Source organism: Artibeus jamaicensis, unplaced genomic scaffold, assembly GCF_021234435.1.
Source record: "Artibeus jamaicensis isolate MK-2021 breed Jamaican fruit bat unplaced genomic scaffold, CSHL_Jam_final scaffold_847, whole genome shotgun sequence".
NCBI lineage: Eukaryota > Metazoa > Chordata > Mammalia > Chiroptera > Phyllostomidae > Artibeus > Artibeus jamaicensis.
The window spans coordinates 11,041,387-11,069,179 of record NW_026522057.1 but is presented as its reverse complement, the minus strand read 5'-3'; the positions used below and the strand labels follow the sequence as shown (position 1 = coordinate 11,069,179).

Sequence of the window (27,793 nt, the reverse complement as noted above, 5' to 3'; positions counted from 1 at the left end):
GGTGAAGAGGACAAGGTACAAGCAGCCCTGGACTGCGGTGGGGGGCGGTGCTTGGCAGCTGCTGCACACTCGGGTTGCTCTCTTCCGAGATGGTCTAGTTCACAGACAAGCCTCATCCAGACACACCTTTTCAGACATTTTATTTGTGTTCGTGACACTGATGGTTAATGACACTGATTGAGATGCCTCATGGAGAAGTACCCAGCCTCTTACGGAGAATGAACCAGGCCGTGCGATCCACCTACTCCTGATGTGAACCACACAGCTGCTTTAGGGACTGTCCCGGCCTGGCAGAATCTTGGGAAATTCCAGGAGCCCCGGGGCAGACCCTGCCTCCAAAGCCAAGCCTCAGGGCTGGCAGGCCTTGGCAAATGCTGCCACCCACGTGGCAGACCACTAGGTTCTCTTGTTTTCCCTTCCCTTCCCTTTTCAAATCCCACAATTTCCTGTTGGGGAGAAGCTGTAATTAACCCAATTCAGGCACCGGGTCCCAGGCAGAGAAGCACAGCTGCTGGGATAACCAGGAAAACCAGAAAACCAGCATTTTTCCAATTAGAAGAACTGTGGCATAAATTTTTTTTCTGTGCGTTATATTAAAACCAGGTTTCTCAAGTCAGCTGCCAAGGGAGGAAGAGCTGGACTCCCCGCTGCTGCTGCTGCCGCCGCCCAGCCCTCATCACTACCTGGGAGGTCGGCCTCCCACTGCAGCCAGCCTGGGATGGTCCTGGAGCCTGGGCAGACTGCGCTGCCTCTTACCAAGTTCTGTACCTAATGGAGCCCCAAACTTCTTGCTTCAGTGTCCTGGAGGATGGGTAGACAGAAGACAGAGCAAACCAAGCAGATGACTCAGGATGATAAGAGAAGGGTAGAGGGTGCTGGGTTAGCTAGCTGATGTTCCCTCCTTTCAGCGATTTACAGGAGACGTAACCCAGCTTGGTCATGAAGTTGGTTTGCTTCCACTGTGCAATGCACTCCTCAGAGACTTTAAAGTCAGCCTGGGCAAGAAACAAACAAACAAAACAAGTGATTACAGTGATGGTGCCGGGCCTGCAAGAAAACAGACTGCCTACACCACCAGCATGCACACTGACGCACTCCACTCCTGGAGGGCAGGCTGCCAAAGGCTTCCGCCTTCACATCTTTTTTTTTCAGTCCATTAAAAAAAAAGTCTCGCATCCTCTGACTCAGGTAAACCCAAAACATTGCTGGAGGCAAAATGACAAAACTAAAAGCTGTCCTGCTTCGGGCCCATCCGAGAGGCAGGGTTCCTTGGACAAGACAGTCGTGTGGGGAAAGCGAGGGCAGCGGGACAAGAGGAAGCCCAAATACGAGCGGGGCTTACTCCGAAAGGAAGCTGAGGGCCCGAGTCTACGGGAGCTGAGCAGGCTGTGGAGGACAGGACACTGTAGACGTCATTCGTTCACAGTGTCACCAGGAGTCAGAGCCAAATCAATAGCACAAAATTCATCTTAGGGGCCTAATTAAGAAAATAATCACGAATATGTGCAAAGAACTATGTACCAGGACATCCATCGTGGCTTTCTCGTGGTGAAAAACTGAGAAGGGCCTCAGTGTCCAGTAGGGTAAACGATTTGCTTAGGTATAGTAACAGTGATAGAATACAACGCATTAAGATTCCCCCCTCAATATTTAAGAAGATAGAAAGTTTTTCAGGCATAAAGTTTAAAAACAATATGATGACTCAAGCCCTGGCTGGTGTAGCTCAGTGGATTGAGCACGGGCCTGCGAACCATATGATTGCGGTTCGATTCCCAGTCAGGGCACATGTCTGGGTTGCAGGCCAGTTCCCAGTGGGGGACACACGAGAGGCAACCATACATTGATATTTCTTTTCTTCTCTCCTTCCCTTCTCTAAAGATAAATAAATAAAATCCTTAGGAAAAAAAAACAATATGATATGACTCAAACTATAAGTATTTCTATGTATAGAAGTCCAGAAGAAAATACTACTAGTGACATTCTTTAGTCTCTCTAGGTGATGGGACTATGGATATTTTATTTTTTCAATTTGTCTTATGTCTTACACATATCTACACTGGAAATTTATTTTATACAGCCAGAACAAAAAAATGACTCATAAAACCATCCTGGAAAACCGGGGAGGGAGGCAGGGGACAAAGCCATTTGGCACACGAAGGGGCACGGAGCGGCGGGACTCACTCCAGAAACCCTCTGATGGAGGCACGAGTTACTACCTAGAAAAAGTCACACAGGTCGTGTTCCACGAGGAGAATGAATTTTTGCTGCTTCAGTCACAGATGCAGCCCAGACACACAACCATGTGTGAGGTACAGGAGGGACCCAGTATTTGTCGAGTGAATGGATTCAGGGGTCGCAGGGGCGGGCCATATGTGGCCCAGTGCCCCAGAGGGACAGGAGAGAACGAGTTCTCCCAGATCAAGGTGGCTGACAGGGACCCTGGCAGGGCTTTGATCCTGGCTCCCCCACCTCTGGTGACCCTGTGTGGCCCTGGCAGGTATCCTGCCAGGTAAAATGGGGATCACCTAATCACAGACTTCAGATCAAACGAGGAACTGTCTGAAGTCCCTCAGGCAGTGCCTCAAGTAGCCTGTCGGCCCTCAGTACGGGTGGGCCCCCTGCTCTTCAGGCGCCTCCTTCAGCAAAGGTCCAGGAGGAGGAAGGGAGAGAGGCTGCGACGCAGAAAGGCCGCTGGGGAAAAGGCAGGGCTGGACTCAGCCCAGGCAAGAAAGGAACCGCCACAGCCTTTTACCTGCAGCTTCTCAAAGATTTTCTTCTTGGGCTTGAGCTCCTCATCTGGTTGGCCCTTCTCATAGCCCTTCACAAACACGCGCTCGCCAGGAGCAGAGTCCGCCGGAGGGTCCAACGGCTCGACTCTGCGGCTGACCCCTTCTCTGGGAGGACACACAGGACAAGGAGTGAGGTTATGGATGGCTTCCAGCTGCCGCGGAGGCCCCGCCGGGACCGAGGCCGCCCCTGCTGTACGACGCGCCTGCTCTTCATCAGTGCGGGGCTACCCAGGGCTAAACCGAAATCCGAAATCCCGAGTCAGGAAAACCCACAACCTGGCTCTCGAGGGAGGGAGGGAGCACGACAACAGCGAGAGCAAGGCCTTAACAGCCCATGAGAAGTGCGTTTGAATCCCGGCTCCGCCTCTTGTTAGTGTTGAGAGACAGGCACATACACACTGCTTCGAACCTCCCCTTTCTGTTTTAGCTGTGGGCAAAGCGCTTCATTCCGAGTACTCGTACAAGAAATAATTCCTTCATGCACTCTTTTTGGCCAGTGTTCTCAGGGCTTCCACCTGGCGTGGGGAGGGCCAACGCTTGCTTGGGCCAGTCCCCCACTCTCAGCCTTCCCAGGGCCGTGCCCCGCCCCGAGCCCTCACTCACACAGAAGCGCACAGGACCATGCCTTGAGACTCGATCCCTCTCATCTTCTGCGGCTTCAGGTTGCACAGCACCACCACCAGCCTGTCCTGCAGTTCCTCCTTGGGCACAAACTGCACCAGGCCGCTCACCACGGTCCGCGGCTGAGCCTCCCCCACATCAATCTTCTCCACATACAGGCTGTCTGCGTCTGGGTGCTGCCAGCAAGAGACGCCAGACCCAGAGAGTGTCATAATGGAAGAAATCATGGCACCTGGAGAACCCTCTGACCCCGGAAAGGGAGGGACATCTCCCTACAGAAGCCCCCAAGGGACCCTCTAGAACTTACTTTCCATGTCTCAGCGCACAGGAGACTGGGCTTTGAAGGTACATTCTACTCTCAACCAAGAGGTGGGATTTAAGTAAAATGAGCCCAATTACTTGTGTAAGAAGTGGAGGTAATCTCTAATAAGAGAGAAGTAACGGCCCAGACTATCTGGGGGTTACCATGACGACCATGGCCACTCCAGATCAGTCCTGGATGCAAGACAGATGGAAGCGGACGATGGCTGGTGTCGCCACCTGAGAGCGCCAGCAGTTCTCAAGGTCGTGGTGGCGGCTGGGTCTATACAGTGAAAGGCCAATCAAAGCTGGGAGCAGAAAAAGCCCACAGCGCCCTGACGGGTGTGGCTCTGTGGGTCGGACACTGTCCCACAGATGGAGGGGTTGCAGGTTTGATTCGGGTCAGGACACGTGCCTGGGATATGAGACAGGTCTCTAGTTGGGGGCATGAAAGAGGCAACTGCACATTGATGTTTCTCTCCCTCTCTTTCTCCCCACTTCCCCTCTCTATAAAAATAAATATGATCTTAAAAAAAAAAAAAAAAGAGTGAGCAAGAGAGAGAAAGCCCACGACTGTGGTCCGGGCCACTGGTTGCACAGCCTTCTGTCTCTGAGGAAGAGCCCTCCCCCTTCACCATCTTCCCTGTGTATGTACCGGGTGGGGGGTCCGCGAGACACGGCGCAGGCCCAGGATAAGGCCTGCAGCTAGTCCGGGCAAGCTGCCGGAGACCAGGTGAACCCACCACACGGGCTTTAACAAATACACAAGTGCCCTCCAACTAACACCCGCCCCCACTCGGAGTTCCTGGCTGTGTGTGGTTGCATAAGGCCCAGAGACAGCAAAGGGAAAAGCCTGAGGCCTGGAATTAGACGCCTGGGTTCTGACTTGCAATATGACCTCAGGGATGTTACTTCCTAGCCCAGGCCAGGTTTCCTCCAGATGGAAACAGACAAACTTGACCCCTACCTGCCTCTCTGGGATGTGGTGACAACACCTACCTTGTCCACACTGATGACTCTCCCCACACGGATGTCCAGCCGGGATGGGATGACCTCCTCTGGTTCTGAATTCTTGGCAGGGCCTCTGGCAACTGGCTCTGGGAATGAGAAGGACCCCGAGGGGTCAGAACGGTCCTCCTCCCCATGAGAGATCAACTGCTGATGCCACCAAAGAGGACGCCAGCAGGTTTCATGCAGGGTCCCCAGACTCCACCCACTGACTACGCCTTCCTTCATCTACCTATCACCCAATCCTTCCTCCTTATTTAACTTTACTGAAAAGATTTACAGACTTATATATTAGTCATGTAGGATGTCATCATCAAAGTAGCTGAGAACCTGAATAGGAAACACCATTAATATTATTAAATTTTAGGGACCGTGGGAATCCTGGCCTCTATTTTAGAGGTTCGGACTTTTATGGATCAATTAAAGTTTACATTACCGTGAATGCTACTTCTGAGTTACACCCTCCTTAAAACAGGGTTGGAAACTTTGAGAAGGGCTGGACTAGATTTCTGTCTACTCTTTCCCGCAGTTACTAGGCTGGAGGGGAGGGGACGGTAGCTCTGCCACCAGTAGGTGCTCCCATTCCTGCATTCCACACATATTTGCTGAGTCTTTTCTGGGTGGGGTGGACGGCCAGTAAGGGCCAGTCAGACACGTGGAAGGGACTGCGAGAATCTAAAGATGAGCCTCCAAGAAGCTGTGCGGGCTCTGCCCGAGCGGCCACATTGCTCTCACGGGCTGACCCCGCTGGTCTCCGTGACTGAAGAGGATTTCGAGAAAGGAACCACGCACACGTCTTCCACCAGCACCTCCTGCCCGGCCGTGCTGGTGCAACAGGACACGAGCTCCGCACAGCACCCACCAAACCAGAATCGAGAGGGCGCGAGTTCCTCCCAGGAGTCAACATTCTCCCACTCCTGACCCCCAGGCTTCCTCGGCCCTTGGGACAGGACAGACTTTTCAGAGGCCCACAAATAGGCGGGCTGTTCCGGTGACGTCACTCCCTCCCTGGCCCTGCCCCCCCCCCCCCTTCCCCTGGGCCTTACTCTGCTTCGAAGGATCTGGGTAGGCAGCGCTGGACAGTTTCTTCAGGGCCGGGGTATTAAACTTCTCCCGGATGGGATCCAACAACTTGTTCAGGGCGACTTCAACAGAATTCTTTAGGTCTCCAGGGTGCACAACCTGGAAAAGCGCACGAGCCTGGTGAGGTAAGGCACCAGAATGGGGCGCAGGACAGCTGAACCTACGAATCTCAGGCGCACGGGCTGCAGGTCTTTTGACTCTGAATTTGATGCCAATTTGAAGGTTTTTAGAGGCCACGTGTTTTTATTAGCCAATATCTTCTGGTTCCCCCATTTACACTTAGGGTGCTGGCATTAACCAGGTGTCATTCACAGGTAGAGAAACACTCATACAGGCAACGGCAGGGCTGAAAGCCCAAACGGGAGCTGAGTGAGAAGAAAGAACAAGGGCCGTGGGGTTCAAGTTCCAGGTAGCTGTATGACCCCGAACCAGGCATTCTCTAAGCGCTTGAAAAATGAAGATAATACCTTTATCTCACAGAGTCAAAGTCAGGATCAAATCACCAACGGGGTGAAAATGGTGAGTAGTGCTGCTAAGGGCTGGAGGGGAGCTCCTAACTTAATTTCAATGAACTGGGATGTAATTTGCTTTTATATTCCACATCTGGCCAGCAGTGATCCTCCAGCGACTGAGGGGATATCCCTTAGGTATGAATACCTGTAACACAACACCTACAGTTTTGTTTTCTGAGGCTATTCCTGCATTTCCTTGCAAATGCTGAATTTTTAATGACACAGAAGCTTTAGGCCTGCACTGTCCAACGTGGCAGCCACTAGCTTCATGGGGACATTTAAATGTACATTAAGCTTCAGGTACTCAGCTGAGTGGCCACAGGAAAGGATCTACAGGCAAATGTGACCAGTGGTGGCGGTGAGACAGTGCAGGCAGAGCAGTCTACCTGCACAGAAAGGGCTCTCAGTTGCTCCAGGCCCTTCATTCAAACTCATTTCTTCTTTCTTCCCATTATTCCCACAGAGGACGGTTCACAGGGCTGGGGAGCGGAGGGCGGGTTCTGTGGTCTACCTCAGGCTGCAGCTGCAGCGAGGTTTCACAGCAGTGACTTTCAAATACCCCAAAAGTGGGCCCTGAGGGCCCACAGACCTCAGAGGTCACTGTGTCTTTTCCTCCATTTGGTGCCCTAACCTCATATGACATTGTCTCCTGTGGTCCTCTGGCCTCTGACACTTCAGTGGTGGGGAACACAGGGTCAAGTGGCGCAGCCTTGTCCGTGCCCACGTACCTGTGGTCATTAGAAAGTTCTTCCTGAGGCTGAACCTAAGCAGGCCTCCCTGTGGCCCCCAGCCTCGGTCTGGGTTTGGCCCTCTGGTGCCCCAGGAAGAAACCTAACCGTGCCCTTATGAGGGTCCTTCGTGCACTCAAGGGTGACTGGGCCCACGCTTGCTCCTCAGCCCAACACGCCCAGTTCTTCCACCTGTGCTTCTGTGACATGCTGTTGAGCCTGTGGCCTGTAGGGGCATCTCTCCTCCAGCCGCCAACACTCCCGGATGGCAAACCACCCTCATACAATCAAAGTCCGGGGTGCCACGCACAACCCCAAATGGACGCAGCACAATGGAGAACTGAATGAACCACGGACTCCCTGGTTCTAGGACCTACGTTTCTGATGACTTGGGCCAGGACTTCATTAGCATCTCTGACAGCCCTATCACACTGCTGACTCAACTCAAATTCAGAGTCCGTCCCAACTCCCCATTTCATTCCCCAGACACACTATTATTAAGTCCTCCCCGTATGATCTGGCCCTGCCTGCACATCCCACAACGCCCCACCTCACCTTTCAGACTTAGACCAAGCCATGTAGGGTCCCTGGTACACCACGCTGTTTCACCTCACTGACCCGCGGCATGGTTCACTCCCTCATGGACTCCTACTCAAGTGAAATGCTGGATACCACCCCCTGTGCAAGGCTCCCCCAACAGCAGGTTAATCACTTCCTCCCACCTGATGTCTGGACCACGCACGTGTCTTCGTTGTGTGGTGGTAAGACAGGAAATACCTGTTTATATGTCGGCTTCTCCTACTGCGCTGTGAGCCTCAAGAGGATACGGTGCTCTTGGTGCTGCCAGCGCCCAACACGGTGCCTAACGCATGCGCACCGGTAAGTCCTGTTAAGACTGACTGCTGAATGAAGAGTACCCTCTATTCTGTCCCTGTCATTAACACTTTATTTATTTAAAGCTCCCCCCCCCCCAGCTGGTGTAGCTCAGTGGATTGAGTGCAGGCCTGCAAACCAAAGGATCGCGGTTCAATTCCCAGTCAGGGCACATGCCTGGGTTGCAGGCCAGTTCCCAGCAGGGGACCCACGAGAAGCAACCATACACTGATATTTCTCTCCCTCTCTCCTTCTCATCCCCTCTAAAGATAAAGAAATAAAATCTTTTTTAAAAGATTTTTTTTAATCCTCACCTAAGTGTATGTTTTTATTGATTTTAGAGAGAGAAGACGGGAGGAGGGGGAGAAAGAGAGACATCGGGAAAGATAAAAACATCTACTGGTTGGCTCCTGTATGCTGGGGATCGAACCTACAACCTCGGTATGTGCACTGACTGGGAATCAAACCCATAACCTTTTGGTGCCTGGGACGATGGTCCAAATAATCGAGCCACCTGGCCAGGGCTCTCTATTTTGTCCTTTTTTGTGTCTCTTTTTCAAACCCTGATTTTGTACCCATCTCTGAAATGTTTCCTTTTGGGTTGGGTTTGGTCCTTCATTCCAGGTGAAGCCCTTTGGAGAATGGCGAGCTTTGTGCCGTCTGCCCATCTGATCCGTGAACCATCAGAGTCCTCATCTTACCCATTAAAATATCCCCGGAGAGCACCGGGACAGAGAGCCCGGGGGCACGTAACCAGAATCCCGGCCAGGGTAAGACGCGGGTTTGTTGGAGCGAGTTCAGTGGGGATTACGCCTCCTCTGGTGTTACCTCGTCAGCAAAGTCCTTTTCCAGGTCCACGTAGGCTGTGTAGGTTTTATTTCCACCCCATTTTTCATCTCGAAGGATCACAAACTCTGTAATGAGAAGGAGCCACACCAACGAACTCACTGCCAATGGCAGAGCCGGCGTTCCTGGCCCAATATGTGGGTGCCTGTTGTTTCTGCCATACATGTACTTTGAACTTTATTATGTGGTTTGATTACTTTTTTAATTGGATGTGTGGCCCTTTTATACGCCCGGCCAGCACCCAAACTCAAGGGGCAAGGATCGTGCCTTACGTTTATTTTTTTCCTCTACTTCTGCCTGCCCCCACCCTCATTCCCACCACCCCTGCCCACCCTGACACCCCACTTAGAATCTAACCCAGCGACAACCCAATCACAGTTAAAAGTAGTTAGTTCTACTGCAGCCGTACAGCAATACATGAGAGTTCAGAGCAGAGAATCAGGGAAGCCAGCCCTGGAGGAAGACGGTGACAATCGCACATGTGAAACGACACGTGACGGTACATACTCCCACCACTGGCCCTGCCATCTCCCCCGGCCTCTGAGAAGAAAGCAGGGCATGTCTCACCCGACTTGAGGGGGAAGAGGACGTGCTTAATGAAGGACAGCACCCCGTTGTTCTCCACATTCCCCGGCTCACAGAAGGCCTTCTTCAGCTTTTTCTTCACATCCTCCTTCGAGTCAAGGAGATCGATCTTGGATTCCTGGAAGCCAAGGAGGGGAAGAGGACCTCTTGTGGTTGAAAGTGAGAATATGCTCAACTCATCTCTGCATAGAGGATCCTTGAACAGCACAGGTTTGAAATGAGTGGTTGTTATATGTGATATTTTTTTCAATACATACAGTCCTGTACATATAGTTTCTCTTCCTTGTTTTCTTAATAATATTTTCTTTTTTCTACCTTATTATAAGAATACAATATACACTGCACATAACACAAAATATGTGTTAATAGACTGTTTATGTTACTGGTACCGCTCCTGATCAACAGGAGACCATTGGTGGTTAAGCGTCTGGGGAGTCAAAAGTTACGTTTAGATTTTCCACTGTGTGTGTGGGAGGTCAGTGCCCCTAACCCATGCGTGTTCAAGGGCCAACTGTATTTTAATATCTCCTTTTTATTTATGTATCTTTTAAATTTAATTTTACTTTTTCTATTTTATTACTATTTTTCATTTTATTTTTTTCTGTATTTTAATTTTTTAAATGAAAGATTTAAACATTAAATAACTTTAACAAAAGTATAATTAATCAGAGTGAAGGACCACTCACATTACCGCCACCCAATAAATAAGACCATTTTACCATGCACAGCCTAGCAGAGGTTTTTTGGTTGTTTTTTTTTACTTTCTTTAGGATTATTTCCTTAAACTACCAAAAAAAATCGCCAGACCCCTGAGAGGGGCATGCAGATTAACACTGCCCCCGGCAGTGTGGGAGGGCACTTGTTTCAGGGCACTGGCCAGCGCCAGGTATCACAAATTACCTAGAGCCGTTTCTCCATTTTGGGGGCGTAGAATTTGTTTCATATTTTGGAGCCAGTAAGCTCATGTTCATTTGAGTTCAGTGGTTACCAAATTCTGGTCCACATGTGCCCGTGTATGAATCACCTGGGACCATTTCAAAAAAATATAAATTACTGGGCCCCACCCAAAACTCATGGATGGAAATCTCCTGGGGTCAGGCCAGGTACTGCATTTTCACAAAGCTTCCCGAGTAGTTCTGACACATTCTCAGGATCGAAATCTGGTGCCTGTCACCAAATAGGATGAGTAATATGATACTTTGTCAGAGACGTAACTGGCACAAGGAGCATTTTAATTTGAGACAAAAAGTGATGAGTATATTCTCTTAAAAAGAATAGTAACAGTTTCCATGCATATATTCATTAATCTCTGACTTAAGATCAAGAAGTCAAACTTAAAGAACCAGATGAGTATCCCAATGTGACTTTAAACAGAATCACCTAGCAGGATTTGAAAGAAAATATAGATTCCTGAGTTGTTTACCCAGAACCATTTTATCAGAACCTAACTAAGGACAGGGTCTAACTTTTTTTTTAATTGCTAGTGATTCTGAAGATAAGCCATGCTTGGGAACTCTGAACTCAAACTTTTACTACTTTGGGCTCTACTGAGTCCTCTATTCTGTACTCTTAGTGAACAAAACAAAAGTGTGCATTCCTTAAACTTTTAAGTGTTATAAGACAGTGTATACATGCCATATTAGTTATATGAAACATTACCCTAAGCATCAAGATGCTAGCTGGTGAAATGCAAGCACAGCCTTCTCATTAACACGGCTGAATTTTATCACAGTTCTATGAATAGAGAAATTACTTTTGCTTGTTATTTTTATCAGTAGTAGCAAAACTCTGAAAACTCTCAGGACTGCTTCTGGGTCCTTTGGTACTACTCAAGAATCCCTGGAATTCATTGAATGACTTCAGATTACTTATAACTTAAATTTTTGAGAATTCCAGTTAGCTAAGTTCTTCTTTTGAGTCCTTAATCTATCTCCTGCTGAAGATCTCTAAACTCAAGTCGGAGTTGGCAACCTACCTCTTCTGAAGAACTCATTTTGCTACCAGTTAATCCTGGAACCATGGGATTCATCAAATGGATCCGCTTTGAGTAGCCAAGTGCAGGGAGATACTGAGGGGGGAGAAAGAAACACACCAAGCAGCTATTACTATGAATTCCTCCTCAGTTCCCTGATCTCATAGAAGCTGGCTGGCAACTTAACTGTTTCATATATTCCTTCTAATCTTTGTTTTTTTCTACCGATTATATAACTTTTGATATCAATCACAATGTAAACAAAGTTGTTTTTCCCCTAAAGCTTTTCTATTAGCATTATATTGTGAGGCCATTGGATAGGCCCTCCCATCATAAACAGCTGTAAAGTACGGCAATACGTAAAATAACTTTGCAGGTACTGACAGCAACAGGCGTACAGCTACGTGTCTTGAGAGAAGGGAAAGCAAAGGTGATCACACCTTTTCCCTGGTGTTCTCCTTGAGGACATCTTCCCAAGCCAGGAGCTGAGAAAAAGAGACTAGGCCGAAAGCAGCGGGCTGACTGCACAGAAAAGACAGAGAGTGAAGTTTAGGGCTCTCAGGAGGCTAGGATTTGGGAAGGGTTCTAGAGAAAAGGGCTCCCCCTCTCTAAAAATCTAAGTCAAACTTCCCCATTGACTTAACAACTGACTCACAGCCGTGTACGCATAGGGAGAGAACCCAGGGAGCCCAGCCGAGAGCGGGCTCTGGGAGGCTGGGGACCTGAGCAGAGATTTCTTGGGCTGCGCAGTGCTAGGGAGATGTGTAAATTCAGGTCCAATCAAAGCAGAAGGGGTTTCGTGAACACCTTCGAGTTTCAGTATGAGACTCCAAAAACACCCCAGCCTAAGAATAAAAACCACATTGTGAGAATAGGGCAAAACTGCAACAGACCCGTACTCACAAAGCCTGAAATCAACCCCTGGCAGGATCAAGGTATGTAAGTAATTTAACGATAGGTAAGTAAGTAATGATATGTAAGTAACTGAATAGTCTACAGAAAACACAGCGCTCTATATAATAAACACAATCCAGAGCCTCTATAATGTATCTACAACGACTGTGATACGTTTGTAAGTATCAGATGGGGACTGCCAGGGGAGGGGGATCAATGGCGATGGAAGGAGACTTGACTTGGGGTGGTGAACACTCCGTACACTGTGCAGATGATGTGTTTGTGGAATTGTACGCCTGAAATCTGTATAATTTTGTTAACCAGTGTTACCCCAATAAATTCAATAAAAAGGAAAAATAAGTACTAGAGATGGAAAGCAGAAAAAAGTGACTGATTATTAAAACAAAAGCAGAGCTAGAAACCATCCAGATATTAGAATAAGCAGATCAGGGTGTCTCAATAATTATGATTGGTCTGTTAACGGGAATAGAGGAAAGATAGACAAGATGGATAAAAGACAGAGAACTGTACCCAAGAATAAGAATCTACAAAAAGAATCAAATGGAAGTTCTAAAATGGCACAATACAATATGAAATGGATCCAACAGAAGGCAGTCAAACTTGACAAAAAACTTGAGAAAAGTCAAAAGAGCCCTGGCTGGTACAGCTCAGTGGATTGAGGGCGGACCTGTGAACCAAACAACCACGGTTCGATTCCCAGTCAGGGCACATGCCCCTATAAAGATAAAGAAATACAATCTTAAAAAAAAAAAAGTCAAAAGAGAATATCCAAGCTAAAACACAGAGGGAACAATGAAAGGAAAAGAACAGAATGCAAGAGACGTGTGGGGCACAATTAAGAGGTCTAACCTATATATAATTAGGACCCTGGGAGAAGGGAGAGAGAATAGGACAGAAGCAATATTTAAGGAAGTAACAGAGGACAATTAACCAAATCTGATGAAAACATCAACCCACAGATTGAAGAAGCTCAGCAAAATCCAAGCAGGATAAATACAAAGAAACATATAGCAAAAAATATCATAGTCAAATTGTTGAAACCCTGGCTGGTGTAGCTCAGTGGACTGAGCATGGGCCTGAGAACCAGAGGATTGTGGTTCGATTCCCCATCAGGGCACATGCCTGGGTTGCAGGCCAATTCCCAGCGGGGGATGCACGAAAGGCAACCATACACTGATATTGCTCTCCTTCCCGTCCCCTCTAAAGATTAAAAAAAAAAAAAAGACAAACAGATAACCTTAAAAACAGCCCGAGAGAAGATGTATTATCCACAAAGGAGAAACCAACAAGTGACTTTGCAATGGAAACTAGAAGCGATGGGACAACTCTTCAAAGTGATAAAAGGAAAATAACTGCCAACCTAGAGTTTCACACCCAGTGAAAGCAAAGGAAAGATGTTTTCAGACGAAAGCGAGTGGAAAACACTCCTTACCAAGAGACCTGCACTACAAACACAAAATACTAGGGGAGGCTTTTTAGGCTGAAGGAAGATGATCCCAGATGGAAGCACAGAAACACAGAACTGCAGGAAGAAATCAAGAGTAAGAGAAAGGGTGGGTAATGCTAAGTATTCAAGAAAATTGTTTAAATGCAATTATAATAGTCTTCAGGATTTACAATATACATACAGCAGTGAAATATATGACTGCAACTGCAGAAGGGGCAGGAAGGCATTAAATGGAATAGAACAGTGTGTCCTTGCATTGTTGGGAAGTGGTAAAAATACCCAACTGAAACTGTGCTAAACGACAAGATGCGTGTCCCCTCCAGGGCAGGGTGAGCAAAACTTTTCTGTAAAGGGCAAGATAGTAAATATTTGAAGTTTTGTGGGCCACACATATGGTCTTTCCTGCAAACCTTGTTTGTTTTATACCCCTTAAAAAATGTAAAAACCAATCTTAGAGCATCTGAGTAATACATAAATAAGACCTGGGCTGTATGTCTGCTAGAATAATAAAAGAAGGTTGAACTAAAAAGTTAATAGAGAAGATGAAATGGAACAAAGAATACTTGATTAATCAAAAATGTTTACACTGGAAACATTTCCCCATTCACTAAATATATCCAAAAACCACATACAAATATTACATAATATTCCATTGTAAGGCTTTATCATAATGTTTTTAACCAATTCTTTGTCATTTGATCCAACTCTTTGTCATTTGATATAAGATTATTTCCAGACTTTGGCTTTAAATTGATAATGACATACACTTGCATACATAATTCAAGTTGCGCCGTCCAACCCCTGTCCAGGAATTTTTGCCAGCAGTGTTTGCTCTCCACGCCTGCCAGTGTGAGGTTTTGAGATGTTTTCAAAAATACTAACCACTTCTCAAAAGCCCTTTTCAACTCACTCAAGTTCTTTCCCAGGGAAAAAAAATACTATGGGCTTGTGCTAATTTCCTCCTTTAAGCCCTGCTAAACCTCATCTGAGAGATGAGTGGTTTACGTAAGATCCAGAGCAAACAGGCCAAATGCTGTGGGAAAGGAGACCAGTGCCCTTCCCCGGACACTGAGCTATTAGGAAAGAGGAACATCAAATAGGTCTGGGGCAGCTTTCCGCTAGAAGCAAAAGCATAAACTTGTGTGTCCCACAGATCTGGGTGCTAATTCCTGCTTGGTCACTAACTGATACACGGGACAACTTTCTATCCTTAGTTTTCTCATCTGTAAAAGAAAGGGAAATAATACTTACCATACAATATGATTATGAGTGGTGGGACTGGCATTTTCAGTAACTTTTAATTGCACACCTCTGAGGCTCAAGAGAAAAAAAGATGGGAAAAAGGATACTAACCTTCTCTGCAAAGGTGAAAATCTTTCTCTGATCAATGCCTCCAAATTGCGCATCTACTTTCAAATACTCTTCATCCAAGGCCTGTGGACAGAAACACGGGAGCATGAACTCCTACTGTATTTCTTCTGCACGTATCTGAGCAATTGGAAACTTCTGAAAATCACTACGCTTTTCAGAAGGTAGAGGCAGGAAGCAACTGAGCAGCGACCAGGCTCCGTGTCGGCCTCCAGAGCCGCATCAACCCTTGCTGAGCGCCTTCAGTGAGCAGTGCTCCACACGGAGGCCCTGGGGTGAAACAAGTCTCTGCCCACAGGAAGCTCACCGTCCAGCGGGGGAGAGAGGTAGAGACGACAAACTACGGTCATGTCAAGGTACTCCCTGAATAATGCAGCCTATGAAAAATGGTAAGTAAGTGGCAGAAAAAGGTGCTGAGCGAGCTCAGGGAAAAAGGCAAGGCTGAGCTTGTAAACAAAGAGTCACTGTCACTTACTGCGTGCCAGGCCTGGTGCCAGCCCTGTGCACGATGCAGAGATGAATCAAACCCAGACTACGCCTTCAAGAAGCCAGTTACCCAGTTGAGGAGAGAGACATGTAAACAGATAACTTCAGTACAGTGTGCTGAGGGCTAACCTAGATGTTCATTTCAAGAACAGTGCTAACACAAAGAAAGAAATGACTATCTGGATCTGGTCAGACAGGTGGTGGTAAAGGCTTCCTAGAATCAGACTGTGGGCTGAACTTGGCTTAGAAGAACCTCTAGGTGGTTTTCACCACGCAGCGGAAACAGAATGTGAGACGGCACAGAGGTGTGAAGTGTTTAGGGAAACTGTGAGAGATTCAGTCTGCGAAAGCACAATTTCCAAGGGATGTGGGAAGTGGTTAGTGATAATGACATCAGAAAAAGTAGGTAAGGACCCTGAATGTCAAGTTAGGGTGCCTAGCATTGTCCCAGCTGGTGAGTGGGTTTAAGGAAGGGAGAAACATGACCTGCACTGTAGAAAGATCACACCAGTGAGATGGCAGAGCTTGGAGTGGAGGCCTATGAGCTGGAGACAAAGCAAGTATCTGGAAAGCTGCTGTGAGAGTCCAGGTGACAAATAATGATAAAGTTGGTCAGTGGGGACACAAAGCAAGGCTGAATTTAAGACATTTTTTTTTTTAATTTTTTAAATTTATTTATCTTTAGAGGGGAAGGGAAGGAGAGGGGGGTTGGGGCTTGACATTTTTAAGAAGTAGAATTGGTAGCTTGGCTGGCGTGGCTCAGCGGATTGAGCCCCCATGTTGGGAACTGCCCTGACTGGTTTCAGAAGCTATAACCCCCCACGGCTAAGGCTGAGCAAAGAGACCTTGGGACCACAAACCACTAAGGAGACAAAGCTTATCCTCCCAGCAGGGGCACTGCCTCTGCCCCCTTTTACTTCACCCAGCTCGGCCCCAGACGGATGACTGGTTAGCCAATGACGGGTAAGATTCCTTAAGGGAGGGATGACCTAAGACAGGCATGGTCATAAAGAGGCTGCTCTCAGGGAAGGACTGGGGGGGGGGCTACAGAAAAAGGGGGTGATGGGCCCTCAACCCTTGGCTTTGACATAGCCTGAGTCCTCATTCTGTCTGCAAGAAGTCTCCTAATCTCTTGGTTGCCTTACTTCCCCAGCCTGACTTGAGCCCGAAACAATGCCAGAGGGCGGTGTAGCCTTGGGCAGGAATGCATGGTTCCCCAGGGGCCATCAGGCCCAAGAAAGAATATAAGAAATCCTGTGAAACCGGCTTTGCTAAGAATGCCCTCAATTTTCTGATAAGGGTCCAAGCATGACATGAGTTTGTTTCCTAAAGTTTTATGGCCCTTTAGCTAACTGACCCTGACTCAGAATAAATCCTTACAGTTCCTGGAATGTTACCTGTTACTTGATCATTACTGCCTGACAATGATAAATGAAGACTTTCCTTGAGGTAATGCTCTCAGAAAAGCAATAAAAGCCTGTCCAGGCCAGGGTAAGGGTGCTCGCTCACTCAGAGAATGGTCATGCCATCCCTTTTCTCCACAGGACTTCTGCAGACCATGTGATTTTGTTTGTTACATCCACAACACCATGGACACCGCTGGCCGGAATCCACATCAACCCGGCCTGTGAATTGAAAGGCTGCTGATTCGATTTCCGGTCAGGGCACATAACTGGGTTGCGCAGTTGGGGGTGTGTGGAAGGCAATCAATCGATGTATCTCTCACATGTTTCTCTCCCTCCTTCTCACTCCCTTGCCCTCTAAAAGTAAATAAATAAAATTTTTCAAAAAACGAAGTAGAACTGATATAATTCAGTGTCTGGCTGGATGGAGGGAAGAGGAAGGAGAGCTAGAGAAAGATGGGCAGGCAGGAAGAGTCTAGAACAGCACTGTCCAATAGATCTTCCTGTGATAATGAGCATGTTCTATATCTGTGCTGCCCAACACTGTAGCCACTAACCACACGTGACTTGCGAGTGACTGACATTTAGCCAACGTGACTAAAAACTAAATTTTTAACTTTAAACATTTAACAGCCACTTCTGGCTAAGACTAGAGGCTACCACAGCAGACAGTGCAGATCTAGAATGTCTCCAGGTTTAACTTGTGGAAAGATCAAGTGGCAGTGAAAAGGGAAGAATGATTTCCTTCTGCCAAACATTACAGAAATATGCAAAGAAAAAGTTAAGTCTATCTACATTTTCATCCTGCTTCCCTCAAGTAACCAGTATTACCAGCGGATTTGTATTTTCCCATCATTCTCCTTACTCACTACACACATTCAAAATAGGATGTGCTTGTTTTATTTAATAGAAAATAGGATCATGCCTAAAATGTACTTTTCACACATTGCTCTGAAATTAATTTTTTCAGGGGGAGGGAGAAAGAGAGGGAGAGAAACATCAGCGTGCTTGCCTCTTGTGTGCCCCTTACTGGGGACCTGGCCCACAACCCAGGCATGTGCCCTAAATGGAATCCAACCGTGACCCTTTGGGGTTCCCAGGCTGGCACTCAATCCACTGAACCAAACTAGCCAGGGAGGCTAGAAATTAATTTTCAATGAAGAGACTGATCAACTTAAAGAAGGTTCACAGGATAAGCAGTGTTTTAAAGGAGAGACAGGTAGGGGAGACTCACAGCTGAAAAAGTCAAAGAGGGTTCTTCTAGGAAATGGAGGCATGGGGAGAAGGGGGGAGACAAAGAGGGCCTACAGCACCGGTGGCAAACACAAGGATCGAGGGCTGAATCCCACCCTCCACCTTGTTTCATCCGGCCCGGCACCTTGTTTCTACCTGGTGGCAGTGCCAAGCTCCCACCTGACTGTTAAGGAGTAGTTCCATTTATACAGTCCTACAATTACATTCGGCCCTTTGAAGGCAACCGCGAGGCTGATGTGGCCCCCAGTAAAAATGAACTTGACCCCCCTGGCCTACAGCACGGTGAAGGAGCAGCAAGTGCACCAGTTTAACCAGGCTTTGACCGGTGGTTAGAAACAGAACAGAAAGGGTCACTGGGCAACTCCATCCCTCGCAAGTACCTGGAGTCCGGGGTACAGCAGACCACTCAGCAAAGGGTGCTCCACCTGCTTCACCACCTCAGCTCCCGCTTTCTTGGCGTCATGCTGCGTGACCACAGAGGAGAGTCTGTACACATCGAGTGTGTATTCTCTGATGAGGAGAGGAAGGGGGACAGCTAAGAATGGGCCCAGGACTTGGTTTAATCCTAAAGCTCATGAATTCACTCTCCTAATCTTAACACACTTCAGGAGAGCTCTGAAATGTGAGTGACCCAACCTCTCATTCAAAATACTATTCCCTTTTTATGTCTTCTTTTTAAAAGATGGCTTTAATTCATCTTTTTCTTCACTTATCTTTTAAAATACTGCTTTTCTGCCATTCCCCTCCATTGTCTTCTGGAACACCTATTAACTGAACATCAGAATTTCTCAGTCTATCTTTAATGTCTTAAGGACAGTGTACCCATTACTTAGTTTAGGAAAAAGAACCTACATGCTTCTTTTTTTGTTTGTTTATCATGTCACAGTTGTCCCAATTTCCCCCCCTTTGCCCTCCCCTCCACCCAGCCCACCCCGTTCCCACAGTCAGTGCCCACACCATTGTCCATGTCCGTGGGTCACTCACACATGCTCTTTGCCCCTTCTTTCCACCCCCACCCCGTGCACCGCTCCACAACCCTATTCCACTGTCTCCTCTTCCACAGTAACCACTACCCTCAACTTCTGTCTCTTTCCAATTTTATAGTATTTACATCTCTAAATGATGTTGTAAACATTCTTATATGTGTATCCTGTGCAAGTTCCTTTATATCATGCACATGTGATGTACATGTATACATGTACAAGTGTACATGTACAAGTTCCTTTATATCATGCCTAGACGTAGAATTGCTGGATCACAGGGGATTTGCATCTTGAACTTAGTAGGTAATACTAAACTATTTTCCAAAGTGGTTTTTATCAATTTTTCTTAATATTATAATTTTATTTTACTTTTAAAAGACTTTATTTATTTATTTTTAGAGAAAGGAGAAGGGAGGGAGAAACGGAGAGAAACGAAAACTCAGTTGGTTGCCTCTTGCACACCCCCAACTGGGGACCTGGCCCGCAACGCAGGTATGTGACCTGACCCGGAATCAAGTCTGAGACCTTTTGATTTGTGCGATCATGCCCGCAAACCAAACCAGTCAGGGCTGGTTCAATTCTTGATAAAAGTCCTCAAAGACCCAGGCAGGTGGCCAGAAGTGCCCCATATACCAGCTCTACTTTCTTTGAGGAGTAGGAACGAGAACGGAAAAGGGGGGAAAGCCCTACTTTATCCTCTGCATTGGAGCGGAAGCCGGTTTATCCCCACTGCCCACTTCCAGAAGACCCCAGCAGACCCGTAACTTCTGCCCAATTCACCGAGTTGCATTTCCATCCTTTCTCTTACCATAGAGCTGGTCAGCTTGTTTTTGAACCTGGCTATGAGGTTTGGTTTATTTTTAACTGTCACTGCCGTGTTTGGAATAGAGGAGTGCGTCAAGGCGTGCACTGACAAAGCCGACTTCCTTTGAAGTCACTTTTCTATATAGGAAAAAATCAAGTGACTTTGTGGCAAGATAGTTTTATGTATCCCACCTTTATTCTAGGAGAATAAAAACCTTGCCTGAGTTTGCAGATAACAGTGTCTGGCATATACTAAGAACTCAATAAAATGTTTGCTCGACTTGCTCTCACCTTTGTCAGGCCTTGTCTGGTATCATCACAGCGATCTCTAACCGTTCTGTTTAAACAGAAAACCCCGCCCTTCTGCCTGCTTTCTAGCACCTGTCACCATATCGTGAGCGCTCCCTAAATATCTGCAGAATAAATGTAAAAATGAGTGAAATCTCAGGCACTCTATCGAGGCTGTAGATTCAAATATTTGTTAACATAAGGGTGTTTATATGCTTTATTTAAAACTCTAAATGACCAACAGTGGGGAACAGTAAAGAATACTGTGTTAGATGAAGTAAAAGGAGACATTAACTTGTAAGTGAGAGATGTGAGTTCATATCCTGGCTCTTCTACTTGCTGGCTGTGTGAACTGAAGACGAAATTTATTTCCTTACCTGTGAAATGGGATGAAACAACGCTTACCCTGAAAAGTTGTTCTTAAGGAAAGTGACTAGGAGAGTGATACATGCTTATTTGAGAGATTTTAAAAATTAAAAAAAATGTGGAGGCTATAAGGCAACAGAAAACTGTCAAGTTAAAAAAAAGTAGGACACAATTATATGTATGATAATTACAAACATGAATAAAACTGACAAAGATAAGAAGCCACAAAAGTTGCTCGGAAGGTGAAAAACAAGTGAACTATTTTTCTTTCACATTCCTTTGATCAGTATTTGCTGAGGCTGGAAGGAGGAAGGGAGGCTGCATTGCTCATCACTCTTCTCCCAGATGCTGTGAGCTCTACAAGAGCCAAGGACTCTGTTTTGGTTACATCTACATCTCCAGCAAACAGGAGAGTGAGTACCTAGGCATTTACTAGTCCGTATATTTTTGATGGATGAATTAAAAGGACAAAGGGTATACATTTTTAAATGGTTAACAGGCAGAGCCAAACAGCTTCTAATCCAAATGGGAGAATGCCTAGACTTCACAGGCCTGTAATTAGCTAGGAGCCTTGGAGCCGCGAGGAGGGTGGAGGATCAAGCACTTACTTGCTGAGCTGGTAATCAGTGCCTTTGATGAACTTGAGCTTCTCCAAGGGCACCCCAATGCTGTCCAGCATTGCCTTGATCACATTCTCATAGTAGCTGGTTCGGAGTTCTAGGAGTTCCCAAGGGGCTTTCATGTTATCCAGGTACGCATGAAGGTCCGCAAACAGAATTGTTACCTGGACATAAGAGATAAGGGACCACCCGAAAGTGAATTTGTCCAAGCACCTCCCAACCCTCCTCCCTGCCCTACCCTTATCAAGTCTTTCTTTTGGCCATTTCCCAAGGGCAACTGCTTGGTTTAAAACATTACTTCTTACCTCACACCCTGCTTTCAGGAAGTCTGCGATCTTGGACATAGGCACGAAGTAAGCCACGTGTGGCTTGCCTGTGGTCGCTGTTCCCCAGTAAACTTTAAGTTCCCGCTCCTTCAGTATCTCCTTCAGCTTCTCTTCCCCCAGAACCTCCTGTTGTGGAAGCAGAAGAACTGGTTTAATGCTGGTGCCCCACCTTGCTCATCCATTACCCTGTGACAAGGAAAACAAAGGCGTGTGTCACTGGGGGGCCAGGCTCAGAGCCAGCAGCAGGGCGTCCAGCCATGCTTAGTGCAGAGTGACAGCCAGTCTAAGTTGGCGTTGTTGCTTGAACCACTCCAGTGAAACGACACGGAAATTAGGGAAATGGGATATTTCTCCAATTACGTCTTCCTGACCAACTACCTCTAACACACGCTCCATCCTTTCAAAGCCAACTTCTTGAAATAGTTACCTCTTTGTTGGGTCTCCATTCCTTATCTTCCACTTGAGTCTGAATTCCATACAGCAGCACACCACTGACAACGCTCTTGCTAAGGTCACACCTGGTCTCCGAGTTGCTAATTCAATGAAGACTTCTGAATTTTTACTCCCTTCCCGAGACACTTTCTTCTTTCTTCCTCTATTTCATTATCAGTTTTCTTCCTATTTCTCTGGCTGCTGGAACTTAAGATTTTTTCGCATCTGTTCTTCTCCCTAATCATTAAATATCAGCAATTCTTGCATCCCTACCTCTTCTTACTCTGCATTCTCCTTGATGCCCTTCAGTGGCTTCAGTGACTACTCAAGAGCTAGTATCTCCCAAATCTCCTGCTCACGCCCGTACGTAGAACTGTGTCCGAGGAGGCACCCCCCCAAAAACCAGAATCATCTTCTGGAGGGTGGGCCTCCTGTAGTACAGGCTTCCCCTCCTACGTAAGTGTTCTAGGAAACCAGCTGGCATTGTGAGAGGCTGCATTCAGCTCTAGTAAATTTTTTTGAAGACTCTTTCAATGTGTTTGCCCATTTCATGATGAGTGATTTATGAGTGGGTGCACCTGCCCACACCATACTTGAGTGTTCAGCAGTTTCTGACCAAAAAACCAACACGGTCCCCACGCTCCCTTCTACCTATTCACTCGATCTCACCCCAAGCGACTTTTTTTTGTTTCCCCGGATGAAAAAAGTCCTCACAGGGAAACATTTTGCTGATGTGGATGAGGTGAAACAGAAATGGCGGAAGCACTAAAAGGCACAAAATGAAGAATTCAGAAACTGTTTTGAGCAGTAGAGGAAGTTCTGGTCAAGATGGAGGCATAGGTAAACATGGCTCGCCGCCCTGTACAATCACATCAAAATTATAACTAAACTATAGACTAACCATCACTCAGAACCATCAGAAATCGAAAGCCCTGGCTGGTGTGGCTCAGTGGATTGAGCACCACCCTGTGAACCAAAGGGTCACTGGTTTGATTCCCAGTCATGGCACATGCCTGGGTTGTGACCCAAGTTGTGCCCCCAGTAGGGGGTACATGAGAAGCAACCACACATTGATGTTTCTCTCCTTCCCTTCCCCTCTCTAAAAACAAATAAATAAAATATATATAAACAAAGAAATCGAGTCGAATGGAAGTCTGACAACTATGGAATTAAAGAAACTACATCTATCCAGACTGGTAGGAGGGATGCAGATGCAGAGACGCTGAATGGGCTGGTCCCACACCCACATGTGGTGGATACAGATTCAGGAGGGCTACCTTGGGAGCGAGGAGTCCTGCCCCACACCAGGCCCTCCAGCCCAGGGTGTTCCAGTGCCGGGAAGTGAAGCCCCCATAACTTTTGGCTGCAAAACCCAGCAGGGATTCAGCTGGTGAAAGTAACTAGGAATCCCAAGCAATTCCTCTTAAAGAATCCTCGCAGACTTGGACTCACTCCCTCTAAGATCTGGCACTGAGGCAGCAACTTGAAAGGCACCAGTGGCACATGGAGAGGAACTGAAGGGTTTGGCATCAAGATGAGAGCTGGGTGACAGCTTTCTTCCAGAGAGAAAGGCTGGCAGAAGCCATTGTTCCTTTTCTGAACCCTCCCCCAACAAAGCCACAGAGCCAGCAGGTGGGTTCCATAGCTGAGACTCCATCAACCTGGCTAACACTGTTTGCCCAGCACTAGAGATCCACAGAGGTTTCCTCCCACCCAACTACAGGCCCACCCAAGCTGCTTTTCCATATGAATGGCTGGTCTTGGCTCATATTTCACAACTTTCTAAATCCTATCAAATAAGCAACAGTTGGCCTCAGAGAGCTCCCAGCCCCTGAACCTCTTGCTAAGTGGCCCCAGGCACAGCACTAGCAGCAGCCAGCTTAGGTTCACAACTTGGCTTTGCCTGGGAACCTCCAAGCCCCACACAAGTAGCGGCCATCTGCAGATTGTTTTGTAGCTCATGCAGGGTGGCCCTGGGCAGAACACAGGTCAGGGCCATCTTTGGCCTGTACCACCCGAGAAACCCCAGAGCCAGCACATCTAGTGGGCAGCTACAAACCACACTGGAGCACCATCATCGTGCCCCTGCACAGCTGATCCTCCAGAGGGCAGAGGTTAGTGGTCAGTGGCCACAGCCAGTTCTTGCAGCTGACGGGCCTGGGTAAATCCCTCGGGCAATGCCCCGGGCATTGACCTGCCAACAGCAACCAACGCTCAGCTACAAGAGGAGGGTGTACTCAGCCCACATGAAGGGTGTACCTCAAGTACCCAGCTTGGGTGATAAGGGAGGCTGTGCCACTGGACCCTACAGGACATCTGCTACATTAGGCCATGCCACCAAGACAGGGAATAACAGCATGGAGACAAACACAGGGAGGAGACAAACACAGGGAGGAGACAAAGAAACATGGCCCAAGGGAATAACAGGTCAAAACTACAGAAAATGAACTAAATAAAATAGAGATTAGCAATCTGTCAGATGCAGAGTTCAAAACACTGATTATAAGGATGCTCAAGAAACTTAGTTGGTAAAAGGTGAAAGATTTATGCAATATGAAGAGAAACCAGAGTATCAAGAAACTTAGTTGGGCCCTGGCTAGTGTGCCTCAGTGGATTGAGCTCAGGCCTGCGAACCAGAGGATCACGGTTCGATTCCCAGTCGGGGCACATGCCTGGGTTGCAGGCCAGTTCCCGGCAGGGGACGCAGGAGAGGCAACCATACATTGATGTTTCTCTCCCTCCCTTCCCCTCTAAAGATAAATAAATAAATTTAAATAAAATTAAAAAAAAAAGAAACTTAGTTGGGACCTCAACAGCATAAAAAAAGATTCAGTCAGAAGTGAAGGATACACTAATTGAAATAAAGAACAATTTACAGGGAAACAACAGTAGAGTGGAGGAAGCTGAGAACCAAACCAATCACTTGGAACATAAAGAAGCAAAAAAAAAAACACCCCAACCAAGCAGAACAATAAGAAATATAATCAATCAAATATAATAAAAAGAAAACTGTTTTGAGCAGTGGAAAAACCATCTGGATGGGTGGATTGCATCAAATGAAGAGCACTCTGAAGGTGACTGAAATTTAAACATGTAAGAATAAATACACATTTTTAAATAAATAAATTCTATTTTGGGGGGGTCTACCCTCACACCTGTCAGTAATCCAGTTAATTCAAACTCAGTGTGCTCAAAATTAAACTCATGCTCTCACCTTTCTGCCTTACCCCCCAACCACCCCTTTCTCTTACGGTTTCCCCCTCGTTCAGTAAATGGTACTATCACTCACTCAGCTGCACAAGTTACTCCGAAAGAGCTCTTACACCCTCCTGCTTCTCTCTTCCTCTATTCCACCAACCTAGTCTGGGCCACCATCAGCTTACACCAAGATACTGTAGCAGCTTCCTTACAGGTCTCCCACATCTACTCTTTTTTTTTTTTTTTTTTTAAGATTTTATTTATCTTTAGAGGGGAAGGAGAGAGGGAGAGAAACATCAATGTATGGTTGCCTCTAGTGCATCCCGTGCTGGGAACTGGCCTGCAACCCAGACATGTGCCCTGACTGGGAATTGAACCGAGATCCTCTGGTTCACAGACCTGCGCTCAATCCACTGAGCTACACCAGCCAGGGTTCCCACATCTACTCTTGTTCTCTGCAATCCATGCTCCAAAAGGCAGCCAAAGAGCTCTCTAACACCCCAAATCTGATGAACTCATTTACCTGTTTAAATTCTTTAATAATTCCCATTTGCCCTACGACATGCTGAGATACTCCTAACAGTCCAGTACGCTGCAGATAAAAAGAGATTTTAGTGTTTCTTCAAGGACGACTGGGGAGGCTGTTGGACTCATGGTAACAAATCCAAGGATATTAGCAGGACTTATTAAAATTCTGTGCTCCAAGCTGGTTGGAGATTGATCCTGCATCCTCCAAGCCCCTCTTTGGACACTTGGAGGTTCTTGCCACCCAAGGAAAGGTCGTATCACTCACCCTTTAAAATCCGAGTGAGTCAATGCCCTTAGCTTTGTGTATCCTCTATTCCTAACCAACACTATTTTATGGAGAAAGGCTAGGAAACAAAGGAACTGACTAAGGGGAAGCATGCAAGAATCTCTGGTTAAGATCAAGTTATGAGTGGAAATAACCCACATGTCCATCAACTGGTGAATGGATAAACAAAACACAGTTAACCCATATAATGGAATATTATTCAGCCATTAAAAAGGAATGAGGTTCTCATAGGGATAAGAGCATGGTAGAACTTTGGAAATAATACGCTAAATAAGAGATGCCAAACACAAAGACCACATTTTGCATGATTCCATTTATACAAAATGTCCAGAATAGGCAAACAACACATAGAGACAAAGTAGATTAGTGTTTCCCTAGTTTTGGGGGGAGGAGAGAAATGGAAAGGGATTGCTAAGGGATATAGGTTTTTTGAGAGTGACGAAAATGTTCTGGAATTAGATAATAGTGATAATTACACAACCTTGTAACTACAATAAAACTCACTGAATTTTACACTTTAAAAGGGTGAATTTTATGGTATCTGAATTGTATCTCGAAAAAAGCTGTGTCCTAATCATCGCTCTTAGAATAAAACCCCAATTTTACACAGGCCCACAAGGCTCTCGTGACCTGGCCCCTGCTACCTCTCCCAAATAAACAAGTACCAAGTATGGCGACAAGTTCTATGAAGAAACAACAACAACAAAAAAGGCAGAACAGGGGATGAGGCAGTTCTGGTGGCAGGGAATTTGTTATGAAAACATGTGGTTCAGGAAAGGCCTTCCAGATAGAGGTGACAATAGTCAGAGGCCTGAAGGAGGCAATGGAATGAGCAGTATGAGCAATACATGGAAATACTTATATTTGCTCTCTACTCCAGTCCAGTTAGCCTTCTCTCTGAATCAGTGTTCTTTCCCTCCTCTGAGTCTTGATTTGGGTTCCTTCTACCTGAAATGTATCCCTGCACCCCATTCTTTCGCTGGTTAACTTCTACTCCTGCTGTTCCTGGAAACAGTAGGAACTTTGTGGAGTGAAGAGGGATGCGCATCCTTCAGGGCTTTTGGGGCGCAGTTTGGAGGACACTTCCTCAACCTTCCCTGACCAGCCCTTCACCTTAATTTCATTTCAAAGTCCCATGTAGTAACTTCCAGTACTTTCTTTGGTTGTAATTAATTGTATGGGTTACAGGTCATTTTTAACGTCTCATTCTTTACGGACAAGCTCTGGGAAGGCAGGGCCTTGGCATATCCCCATCCCCAGCGCCTAGCACGTAATAGTAGGTGGGATGGGAGTTAAGCCTATGTGATTTTTGTGGTACCCAGATACTTGACTGAGTGAATGACCGATCAACATTGAGAACTGCAGGCTGTCTCACTGCTGCCTTGGCGTGGATCCCGGGCCCCAGAGACTTAGTAGTGGGGTTCAGGATCTCTAAATCTTAGGTCCCCAGCGACACGTTTTCAATTCTAAGGCCCAACCTGCAGGTTCCGTGTGATAAGGTGCAGCTTCTCTTCTGGGCTCGGAGCATCCCCCATGTCTCCGTCCAGCACCCCGCACCCTTTTCCTCAGTCGTTACCGCCGCCGCCGCCGCCGCCGCCGCCGCCGCGTGCCGGGAAACGTTCTGCAGGTCTAGTAAGGTTGCATCAGCTGAGCTCGTTTCTCGGCTTGCTAGGCTTGGACCTTCCGCCTGGAAGTGGTCCGAAGTCAAGAGCAGAAGAAAGTCGAGTGGCTCGATGGGACGAGAAGAGGCGGAGCTTGTAGAGGGGTAGGCG

The 27,793-nt window shown here is 46.9% G+C and overlaps 1 protein-coding gene across 1 annotated transcript; it reads right to left on the bottom strand.

The window, feature by feature from the left end:
* Positions 1-123: 123 nt before the first annotated feature.
* On the bottom strand, positions 124-27,615 carry YARS1 (tyrosyl-tRNA synthetase 1). Its single transcript, XM_037149570.2, has 13 exons — positions 27,500-27,615; positions 21,557-21,703; positions 21,240-21,415; positions 18,571-18,700; positions 15,033-15,113; positions 11,321-11,413; positions 9,328-9,463; positions 8,743-8,828; positions 5,765-5,900; positions 4,710-4,807; positions 3,393-3,586; positions 2,753-2,894; positions 124-995 (listed from the first exon to the last, which is right to left on the bottom strand). Exons 1-13 carry the CDS (start codon positions 27,554-27,556, stop codon positions 885-887), a joined length of 1,587 nt encoding a protein of 528 aa, XP_037005465.1. The 5' UTR covers positions 27,557-27,615; the 3' UTR covers positions 124-884.
* Between the last annotated feature and the right edge of the window lie 178 nt (positions 27,616-27,793).